The sequence below is a fragment of the Sus scrofa genome, chromosome 1 (assembly GCF_000003025.6).
Source record: "Sus scrofa isolate TJ Tabasco breed Duroc chromosome 1, Sscrofa11.1, whole genome shotgun sequence".
NCBI lineage: Eukaryota > Metazoa > Chordata > Mammalia > Artiodactyla > Suidae > Sus > Sus scrofa.
Window position 1 is genome coordinate 163,465,149 of NC_010443.5, and position 12,257 is coordinate 163,477,405.

A 12,257-nucleotide genomic window follows, 5' to 3' on the forward strand; every position below is an offset into this window, starting at 1 on the left:
AGATCAACTCTACATTTATTTCTTCTTCTTCTTCTTCTTTTTTTTTTTTTTTTTTGGTCTTTTCTAGGGCTGCTCCCACGGCATATGGAGATTCCCAGGCTAGGGGTTGGGTTGAATCGGAGCTGTAGGCCGGATCCTTAACCCACTGAGCAAGGCCAGGAATCGAACCGGCAACCCCATGGTTCCTAGTCAGGTTCGTTAACCACTGCGCCATGACGGGAACTCCAGATCAACTCTACATTTAAATTTGTCATTTACTGTCATATTGTTTTCCAGAGTGGCTGTACAATTTTACATTCCCATCAGCAATGTATCAGAGTTGTAATTTTTCTACACTCTAATAACAGTTGTTAGTTTATTTTATTTTTTTTTTTTAATAATAGCTATCCTAAAGGGTATGGAGTGGTATCTTACTGTGATTTATTTATTTATTTATTTATCTATTTTTTTGGTCTTTTTGCCTTTTCTAGGGCTGCTCCTGTGGCATATGGAAGTTCCCAGGCTAGCAGTTGAATCAGAGCTGTAGCCACTGGCCTACACCTGAGCCACAGCAACTTGGGATCCAAGCCGCATCTGCAACCTATACCACAGCTCATGGCAATGCTGGATCCTTAACCCACTGAGCAAGGCCAGGGATCGAACCTGCAACCTCATGGTTCCTAGTCGGATTTGTTAACCACTGAGCCACGATGGGAACTCCCTTACTGTGATTTAGATTTGTATTTCCCTAATGATTAGTGTTATTGATAATATTTTCATATGGCTTTGACTTTTTAAACTTAATTACTAATATAAGGAGTCCTTTAGTCTTAAAATCTAAATAACCAGCTAGTTTTTATAGTGTGTTTCCACATCTCATATATCACTTCTTCATTGGGAAGGAGAAACATCCTTCTTACTTGGTCTTAATATCAAAATAATACAAAAAAAAATAGCAAGAAAGCTTCTGAGAGTTTAATTTCTCTCTTTGATTTCTTCATATTATGCTTTTTAAGTTCATAAAGATTTAGCTCCAAGTTTTTAACAGAAGTCTAATTTATTCTTCTATGTTTTATGTGTAGATGACTATAATATAAATGTGAATCATGTTTTGTTTGTAAAACACACTAAAAATGGCAGTGATTTAACTTGATATATGACCATCATTGCTGAGATCTTATGGCTTATATGGTTTACTTTGATTTTTTTGGGATAACTTGACATCTAGATACTTTTCCAGATCTGAATAACTGGGTGTAACTATAAAGGATATTTACTGAGTACAAGAGAGTTGTACTAGAAACAGCATAATTATATTCTAATTTCTTCAGGGGCTCAATGTGAGATAGATAACCAAGATTAAACTTTCAAAAAATTACCAATTAGCCAATTCACCTACCCAAAATACTTTAATCTGATAGTCAATTTACTTAATACTCATGTCCTAATATCTAATCCAGAAGAAAAGAAAATCAAGGTGTAAACTTCTTGCAGTGCTGAATAGTAGTACAGCTGCCTTAAGTAGCTGATAAAAGTATTATAGCTTGCTTGAGAGATATGGCCTTAGAATGAAGAGGGGGAATTCATTAGGCCACCAAATCTTTCAAAAATATCCGTTAAGATTCTTTATTTAATAAGACATTTAATTATTTAATTTCATTTCCCAAACAAGTTTCCCTACTTAGAAGACAACACATTTCCCTACTGATGTGAATATTACATTTCCCATGACAGTTACAGACCTCGTTGTAAATTAAGAAATTGACATTGATTTTCAAATTAGCCATCTAACAAAATCCAGCTTCCTGAATTCCTAAATTGGATAATTAGAGCATTAAGCCAGAGTCAATAATAGCAGACACCCAGCAATGTTCAAATCTTAAACAACTGCCCAGCCATTCAACAAACAAATCACCTAAAAGAAAAAGAAAATGAAAAGTTATACACTCACACATGTATATGTATGTATATAAATATGCCCACCTGAGGACCACCATATATAAATAGCACAGTAGGGTATTTCTTTCCAGGTTGTAGATCATGAGGTTTGTACAGCATCCCATACAAAGTAAAGCCAGTAGTGCTTTCAAAAGAGAAAATTTCTGGAGGGGTGTAGTCAGGAAGAGGACCTACGAGGAGGTAACACAGAGACTGTAAAAGGAATTCTTAAGGAAGCTCAACAATCTGAGAGCAAGGAAAATATACCATAAACTCACTACCCTATGCCCAACTAATGGCGATAAGCAAAAAATTAAGCCCAAATGGATATCTTTTACAAAGAAAATCTAATGAACATAGCGAATTATCTATTTCAGAAGCAGATACACAGTATTATGAAAAATCCTTGGAGCCCAAGAGGTAGTTATATGCAGAACAATGCAAATACTTTGTGCCTGGTTTCTGTAACTTATTGATGGTTAAGCCATATACCTGATTAGAAACTGAAAGTGCATATTAACTTAGTCAATTTGATTTGCTCACAGCAGGTGCTCAATAAACAATTGTTTCTGATCATTAGAGAATAAGCCTAATCAGAATCCAGAAAAAAAGAAAGTCATGATTAGTCTTTGGTTTTCCAAAGCAATACAGACCTATCAGAAGTCTGTGTATATTGGATAATGTTATAATCTAAGTAGAGATCATCACCATATTATAAATTCTGATTGGAGACATTAGAATACCTTGTGATTTTGCAGTAATTTCTTAATCCCTTAGGAGACATTTATCGTGGAAAATACTTAACAGGAAAAAGGATTTGGGGATAAAAATGAATTAAAAGATATATAAAACTAGTCCATTTGTATGTTTAAGAAACCAAGCATTTTAAAAATAGGTAATTCAGGAGTTCCCGTCGTGGCGCAGTGGTTAATGAATCTGACTAGGAACCATGAGGTTGCGGGTTCGAGTCCTGCCCTTGCTCAGTGGGTTAACGATCCGGCGTTGCCATGAGCTGTGGTGTAGGTCGCAGATGCGGCTTGGATCCCGCGTTGCCGTGGCTCTGGTGTAGGCTGGCAGCTACAGTTCCGATTAGACCCCTAGCCTGGGAACCTCCATATGCCACGGGAGCAGCCCAAGAAATGGCAAAAAGACAAAAAAAAAAAAAAAAAAAAAGGTAATTCACAGTACCCTTCACTCCCATACAGAATGAGTGTTCTATCATTAAGACGGCTATTGCAGGTACTTTAGAAATTTAAGAAAGCTACCAGCTGAGTATTCCTTAAAGCTACAGCTTCCTTACTCAAAAGTCTTACTAGTTCAGTATATATTACCTTAAAGTTCATTTGTTTATCTGGGAAATCAAACATGTGAATAAATCACTTCCTGACACCTTGACTATTCTAATCTTATTTTCAAAAAAATTTTCCAGACTTGCTCCTGCCTGGAGTAGGAGGTAACTAACCAGTCTTATTTGATAGTTGACAGACTAGGAGGGGTGGTTATCAAGCAGGAACCCAGAAGTTCAGGGATAAGCAGTGGTGAGAGATGGGAAGACTCTGTCTAGGAAATGTGGACATAGTACCAGTTCTACTGAAGATTCAGGGAAATGAGTACCTGCTGAATCCAAAATGGTGGCCCAAAATTCCTTTGTTTTGCAAGTTGGATCATCTTCAGCACTTGATAGCTTGTAAAGGGACACACAGTGTGGATTCTTCTGATTACTATACTTACTTATAAAGAAGTCACAATGCTAGAGAAAAGAAAAACAATTACTTTTTCCCCACAGAAAAGTGAAAAAGGTTGTATGTTGCTACACCTGCACAGATACCATAGCAGGAGTGTAATCAGAATCCGACCACTTACATACATTAAAAAATGCTGAAGTTAAAGCTAAGTTTTTGCATGCCAACTTTAATTTTCACGTTATTTAAAAGGAGTATCACATGAGTGGAGGGTTTTTCTTCCTTCCTTCCTTTCTTTTTTAGCTGCCTTGCACACAACATACAGAAGTCCCTGGGCTAGGGATCAAATCCAAGCCAGAACTGTGACCTGTGCCACAGCTGCAGCAATGCCAGATCCTTAACCCACTACTCAGGGCAGGGGACTGAACCAGCACCTCCTTAGAGACAAGCTGAATCATTAACCCACTGTGCCACAGCGGGAACTCCAAGCAGAGGGTTTTTAATATGACGAAACCGTTTTCAAACAGGGACTTAATACCCGGCTGATGCAGCAAGAGTGGGAATAGCCACGGTCGGTCAGCCTTGTCACCTCTCCAGGGTTTACATAACTGACCACATACAAGTGATGTTCTAAAGGAGAATCTTTGGTGCCTTCAAAGTATACCAGCTTTCTGACTTCATCAACCTGGATCTGTCAAAAGAACAAAAAAACCAATGCTAGTATGACCTTGGCAAGGCCAGTAATTCATCAAACAACATCAAATTTTATCCAGAATCATTTGAGTCATCCTTTGCCTTGTGCCTCTTTTTAAAAATTTGTCATCGATGTTACTAAACCTGAGTTGGTTTTGTTCATGTCTTATAGCTAAGAATAGATCTTGTCCAGAAGGAAAAAAAGACGCCTAAGTTGCATGCTATTGGTAGTTTCCTATATGGTTAGAATGTGTGCTTTCCTTAAAATATAAGAATTATTTCACTGAAATGACAACACTTTATAGAGAAAAAATACCTATATTTGAGCTCAAGTCAACCATTCCTGCATACATTAAAAAGTCTAATTTAGGTATCCTGTCTATTTCTGTTAGTGCAGCATTATCTTAGGTGTACTTCTTTGGTGTTTTGCACAAATTTGCAAAAATGTTTTTCTCTTGGGTTAAGGAGTAATTGCACACAATCACTCAATCACTTTCAATATTGGTATAGTTTATAAATAAGTATGAAAGATCTTATAAAGAAGTCACAATACTGAATTCACTTAATATTCTTGCCAAATTACAGTAAGATTCTAAATAAATGGCTTTTATTGTTCCTTTATCAAAACCTTTTAGCAGCCTACTCACAAAATATTTAATAAAATTCAGATTTTTTTTTCTTACAAAACAAAGAAAATAAAGGTACATTTCTAAAAGTAAGTATGTTTAAATGCCACATTTTCTCCAGGAATCTTCTACTTCATCACTATAAACATTTTTTAATATTCATGGATATATAAATAACAATATGACATTAAGAAGGCCCATATGACAAAGACAGAAAGGATACAAAGGATAAGAAATGGCAGATCAAGCATTCATGAATCACAGGTATGTATTAATCTGTGCAAAAGGTTAGGACAGGCTCTGCTCTTGACCTAGCATCTAGAAGTCAGTCAGGCATTTCAAAATTGAATAAATAGGAGTTCCCATCGTGGCTCAGTGGTTTAACAAATCTGACTAGGAACCATGGGGTTGTGGGTTTGATCCCTGGCCTTGCTCAGTGGGTTAAGGATCCGGCGTTGCCATGAGCTGTGGTGTAGGTTGCAGACATAGCTCGGATCCTGAGTTGCTGTGGTTCTGGTGTAGGTTGGCAGCTACAGCTCCGATTAGACCCCTAGCCTGGGAACCTCCATGTGCTGCGGGTGCGGCCCTAGAAAAGGCAAAAAGACAAAAAAAAAAAAAAAAAAAAAAAGAATAACTGGTTAATTCCTCACTCCCCTTCTCTTTGCTTCAAATAACAACTTTAAATGTAACACCTGAGGGTTTCAGAATCCCTTGGCATCAGAATGACCTAAGGGGCTTGTGAAACAGATTGCTGGGTCCCACAATGATAGTTTTCAATTCAGGAGGTCTGGGGTGGGCCCAGGGATCTACAGTTGTAAGTTCCCAGGTAATGCTGATGCTTTACTGCTTCTCCAGGGACCACATTCTGAGAACCCTAAGGAGCACATGGGCTTAAAAGCCTCAAAGCTCTATTCAGTTACTGTCACTGGAAACTTTTCGGCATGAACAAGGTTACCAGCGAAAGCAGAAAAAAACTTTTAAAATAAATAAATAAATAAAGCAAGGGTAGAGGGGAAATAGAAGAGTAAGAAAGAAAGACACAGACTCATCACAAAACTAAGCATGATATAAACAAAGAAGAAAATTGAAGCACATTATAGCAAGTAGTAGAAGGACATTTAGGTTGCCCAAACAAGGTTCAGATCTGCATAAATACAATTTGGGGAGGGTTCCTTCAGTATTATCAAGCATTAAGTTTACATTAGTGTAAATATTTGTTTTCAGAACTTAGAATTCCACCGTAAGATTTTTCTCAGGTGATAATAACATGCAAAGTCTCTAAACAGAAAAAAATGTATTGAACATGTAACCAGAAGGCCATGTGACACTCTCAGTGGAAATGAGACCTTAAAGGCCACCTATTATATTCTAAAGTTTTCACCAAGAAAAACAAACCTGGGACCTGGATCTTCCTTCTTTCTCCTTAATCACCTTGGGGACTATGAGTGAATTCTACAGTAGCCAGTATACATAATCCTTCAATAAATCTCTCAATCAATTTGAGGAAATCACAGGCCTTCACTAAATCCTGGTAGCATACACCAACTTAACTGTATGTATCACACATACAAAGGATGGAGTTCTTAGAGATCTCATGAAACTGACCACCTAACTGAAAGTTGAAACAAACACAAGGTACTATAAAAGGCAAAAGAAAAAAAATTAGAATTCACTGAATTGCTACAGAAAGCCATATGCCAAGAGTGAAACAGAGGATAGAGTTCCCTCTTTTTCCTTACCAATCTATGCTCTATATAAATGTCCATCATATTTTGCAGGTGGTAGATGAAACTTTAAATCGTGAGGTAAGATAGTTGACTGAAAGAACATCACTATCAGAAATTGTAAATGAAATTTCTAATGTAGAAATGACACAAGTAGTCTGTAAGAGATTTAGAAATAATTTTCAAACTATATTCTAACTCGCTTTTGCTAGGCTTGAAAAGTATGGACCAGCTCTTTCCTTACTAAGTAGCAACAATGTATCTAAAACTGATGAAACTGTAATAACCAAAACATATCTAATACCAGGGTTATAAAATGGGTGAGATTTATAGTTTAAACTAAGATTCTCCTTTTCCAACAACTTGAGTTCTTTCAGGCCCTAATTTAGTATTTTCAAAATACTGGGGTCATATGAAGTTTCACTACTGATTTTAGTACTGCATACACATAGCTAATGTTGACTAAACATATCAGTAGAATAAAAGAACATACATTAGATCCATGACGGCCAAGAACTTCCCATTCACCACTGGTAATTGCTATTTCCTCTTTGACAGGACACTTGAAATCACCTAAAGATAAATATAGTTAAAATCCAGCACTTTACATCAGACTATAAGCAAATGAGACAAAAATAAATAAACAAATAGTATTCTAAACACTTTTTTCACCCAAAAAAGATAAACTGAAAAATTCATGGTATATCTGGAGTAATAAAATATTTTGGAACCAGAGGTGGTAGTTGCACAACACTGTGAATGTACTAAATGCCACTGCTCGTTTTTAATGTTCACTTTATTTTTTTTTATTTTTTTGTCTTTTTGCCATTTCTTGGGCCGCTCTTGCGGCATATGGAGGTTCCCAGGCTAGGGGTCTAATCGGAGCTGTAGCCACTGGCCTACGCCAGAGCCACAGCAACGCGGGATCCGAGCCGCGTCTGAGACCTACACCACAGCTCACGCCAACGCCGGATCTTTAACCCACTGAGCAAGGGCAGGGATCGAACCCGCAACCTCATGGTTCCTAGTCGGATTCGTTAACCACTGCGCCACCACGGGAACTCCTAATGTTCACTTTAAAATGGTCAATTTAACATTATATGAATTTTACCTTAATATAAAGTCTACAGTTTAAAAAATTCTAAGTTATGAGTTTCCATTATAATAATGGAATAATCCATATAAATAAAGTGAAAATAGCAAAATAGCTACTTATGGCAAAGCACAAAAGAACTCAAAAGGACTTGGCCAGTTCGTCCCTAAACTTTCTGGGTTTAAACAAGGTACAGAACCCTCATGGCTTGCTAACTGGCTCGTGATAAGGCATTTCTCCTAGAAATGCAACAAACTACTTAAAAAGCCATACAAGGAAAATTTTAATATAATCAACTGTTTTTCATTTGCCAAAAACAAATTAAGTATTACCATAGTAAATACCAACATGTCCCATTTATCTTTAAAAAAGATTCTGTCTTGGTAGATGAGGCTCTCTCAGTGGCCTAAGGAGGAGGAGGTTAAAAAAAATGGAAACCATTCTTTATGCTTAGCTTCTGCTAGCTCTGCCTGTGGGGAGTGACAGCTGAGAATAGGCTGAGATGGTGAGATGATACAGGACTTTAACCAGGGTCCTACTCAAGTTAATTTAAAAAAAAAAATAGATTTCTTTTTCTTAGATACAAAAATTAACTTAGTACTTTACACTTTATCACCAGAAAATAAATATTATTTAACATATAACAAATGCTAATTGTTTTATATCATAGCCACTAAAGGAAGAAAAGAGGAGGGATGAGGAAAATAAAATGGACATCAAGGAAGAGGAAGATCTGGAGAAAGTAAAACTAGGTAAAGATGAGGGAAATGAAAAGAAGAGATAGACAAACTCAGGGGCCCAGATACAGACATTAAGAGGGAACAGAGGCTAGGCGTTCTGAGATGAATATTAGCTGAAGTGATTGCTCTTTTATTATTCAATTGGAGTATACAATTTTAATTTAACATCTCTTTATCACTGTCCCAAGCATGTGGTTTTAGCTAACTAACTACTATTCATAGCTCTTTGTCCAGTCTTTACCACTAAATTTTCTAGAATTCCATAAGTGGATTTAATTTCTGAACAACAGAGGAAGTGGTAAGGGCAATTTTATAACAAGGGTCAAATTAAAATAAGGCTCTCAGGGAAAAAATTCCATCTTGGACATACAAGATCTTGTCTGAATTAAAATAAATAGGTTAACAGAAGGAGCAAAGTTATAGGCAGTATTTACTTTGCAAGTCCTAAGACATAGCTCATTGTTTCTTTCTTTTTTTTCTTTTTTCTTTTTTTGTCTTTTTGCTATTTCTTTGGGCCGCACCCGTGGCATATGGAGGTTTCCAGGCTAGGGGTCGAATCGGAGCTGTAGCCACTGGCCTACGCCAGAGCCACAGCAACTCTGGATCCAAGCCATGTCTGCAACCTACACCACAGCTCACGGCAACAACAGATAGTTAACCCACTGAGCAAGGGCAGGGCTCGAACCCGCAACCTCATGGTTCCTAGTCAGATTCGTTAACCACTGCGCCACAACGGGAACTCCCTCATTGTTTCTTAAGAATGATATTCAAAAGGCCATGATGAAAAAATAACCCAATTAAAAGGTTGGCAAAGAAGTCAAATGGACATTTCTCCAAAGAAGATACACAAGTGGCTAGTATGCACATGATAATGTTACTAATCGTTAGGAAAATGCAAATCAAAAGCACAACGACATGCTATTTCACACCCACTAGTATAGCTCTCACCAAACCAAACCAAATCCAACACCCAGAAAATAACATATGAGAGCAAGGATATGGAGAAATGGGACTCTTTGTGCACTGCTAATGGGAATGTATTAAGATGCAGCTGCTATGGAAAAGAGTATAGCAGTTCCTCAAAATATTAAAAAGGAATTACCATACCCAGCAATTTCACTTCTAGGTATATAACCCAAAGAATTGAAAGCAAGGTCTTAAATAGATATCTGGACACCCATGTTCATAGCAGCATTATTCACAAGAGCCAAAATGTAGAAGCAACTCAACTGTTCGTGGACAGATGAATGGATAAACAATATGTGTTTATACAAACAATGGAATATTATTCAACTTTAAAAAGAAAGGACATTTTGTCACATGCTACAACCTGGATGAACCTTGAGGATACTGTGCTAAATGAATAAGCCAGTCAAAAAAGGACAAATACTGTACGATTCCATTTAAATGAGGTAGCTAGAGTAGTTAAATTCATTGAGACAAAAAAGTGGTTGCTAGGGATTGAGGAGAGGAAGGAATGAGGAATTATAATTTATTTTCCACTATACTGGGTATTATTTACTGGATAGTTTCAGTTTTGGAAAATGAAAAAAGTTCTGGAGATGGATGGTGGTGATGGTTGTAGAACAATATATACTTAGTGCCATGAAACTGCACACTTAAAAGGGTTAAAATTGTAAATTTTGTTATGTGTATTTTACCACAATTAAAAAAAATAGTTCTCTTGAGTCTAAGTTACAAATGGCAGTAAAACATATAACATAATACCATAAAATGCTTACTATTCCAAAACAAACTCTGTATTATTAAAGTAGAAAACTGTGACTCAATCTTTTAAAAACACAGGAATATTCTTGTGCCATTTCACTTTTTCTAGGCTTACACATTCTATATTACATTTCCCATAGGAAAACCATCACTTTTTTTTTTTTTTTTAAGAAATTAACTTTAGCCAACACAGTATTTAATTTCACTTTGGGCAAAGTAATTGTATCAATCTGAAGAGCAATAACTATATATTAAATTCAGTGTAGATGTAGACAGTATAAAAAACATCTAGCATGTACAAGTATCTAATAACTATATAATATTTTAAAAATAGCTTTTTTAATCTAAAAATTATATGAGTTCATGTTAAACAAATTAAAAAGTATAGTCAAGGTAAAAACAGCAAGTAAAAATAATCCCAATATCCAGAGATTACCCACTATTAATAGTTTACTATGTATCCATCAAGAACTTTGTCCCATGCTTATAAAGTACACAAAAAAGACATTACATTACCCTACCCCTCCTACTTTCTGCTCCCAACATTTTCCCCTTTTTAAATACAAAAGGATTTCTTACTTGGGGCTGGCAGCCCACCACTGGATCGTTTATATTTGCTCTCCTTTAAAATGGATGTGATTTTATATAAATGACGGAAACCTGTTTTGCATTCAGAGGCAAAAATAAATTCAATTTCATCTTCATGACTTTGGGGAAAAACATGAAAGATGTCATGGATCTGTAAAATGAATAGCTTAATTTACTACACACATTAATGAAAATACTACATAAACCATTTAATTAAACCAGAGAAAGAAGAATTAATTACTTGATAAAGATACTCTGAAATATAAATAACTGTCAGGCTAGGGTTATGGTATATGGACAACTATAGATTTTGCTTGGACCTTTCAAATTTATCTTACTTTAGTCAAAGACTTCATCTACTGAGAAGTAAATGCTTCCAGGTGGAGAAAAAAGGAAAACATGACCAAAAGCCACTTCTTACTCACCATCTCTGCAATTCTTTGAAACATGGTATGAAGTTTGTGTATGTTCAGTTTTTTGGTTTTTTTTTTTTTTTTTTTTGTCTTTTTAGGGCCACACCTATGGCATATGAAGCTCCTAGGCTAGGGGTTGAATTGGAGCTGCAGCTGCTGGCCACAGCCATAGCCACACCAGATCCAAGCTGCATCTACAACCTACACCACAGCTCACGGCAATGCCGGATCCTTAACCCAATGAACGAGGCCAGGATTGAACCTGTGTCCTCATGGATACTAGTCCGGTTTGTTACTGCTGAGCCACAATAGGAACTCCCGAGGTTTGTTTAATGATATAAATCTTATTACAGAAATGATGAGGAAAATGTTTTTAACTTTTATTTTCCTGAGAGAAATACTCTAGCATTTGAAGAGAAAACACATGTTCAGGTGAATCATATGAAGCCTATATTCAGCCGGGGAATGACCTGGCTTTATTTATTTTGGTAGAGTCTGTCAACTTAAAAGAGAAAGTCTTTGCTTTTGTGGTCCTCTCAGAGGCAATAATGAGACTGTATTTTCAATATGTGATGTATCCAGGAACAAGGGCAATTCTGCAACCAGGGAGATGTCATTTCAATGGCATCTACCTTCTATCCACAAACCATTCTCCATTCTGGAACCATCATTCAAATTTGAAATATTCAAACTAAGCAAATAACATTCGTGGTTACTCTGAACTTAAAAAATTCTTTTTTTTTTTTTTTTTTTTTTTTGCCTTTTCTAAGGCTGCCCCTGCTGCATATGGAGGTTCCCAGGCTATGGGTCTAATCAGAGCTGTAGCCGCCGGCCTACGCCAGAGCCACAGCAACACCAGATCTGAGCCACGTCTGTGACCTACACCCCAGCTCACGGCAACACCGGATCCTTAACCCACTGAGCAAGGCCAGGGATCGAACCCGCAACCTCATGGTTCTCAGATTCGTTAACCACTGAGCCACGACAGGAACTCCTTAAAAAATTCATTTTGAAAGTTTGCTGTGGAGCTTCATTTGCTTTAGCATTCTAAGG

The 12,257-nt window shown here is 36.7% G+C and overlaps 1 protein-coding gene across 3 annotated transcripts in view; it reads right to left on the reverse strand.

Annotated features, from left to right (window-relative positions):
* The window catches only part of DPP8 (dipeptidyl peptidase 8), a 70,545-nt gene that overhangs the window by 18,259 nt on the left and 40,029 nt on the right, over positions 1-12,257 (reverse strand). For all 3 annotated transcript variants that reach the window (XR_002346298.1, XM_001929097.6, XM_005659849.3), the window contains exons 12-16: positions 10,783-10,942; positions 7,136-7,215; positions 4,138-4,290; positions 3,532-3,667; positions 1,963-2,108 (exon numbers count right to left, since the gene is read on the reverse strand). Coding sequence is in view for 2 of the 3 variants with exons in the window: in XM_001929097.6 (XP_001929132.3) it covers positions 1,963-2,108; positions 3,532-3,667; positions 4,138-4,290; positions 7,136-7,215; positions 10,783-10,942 (675 nt within the window). In the remaining variant the exon portion in view is untranslated. The remainder of the gene's footprint in view (positions 1-1,962; positions 2,109-3,531; positions 3,668-4,137; positions 4,291-7,135; positions 7,216-10,782; positions 10,943-12,257) is intronic.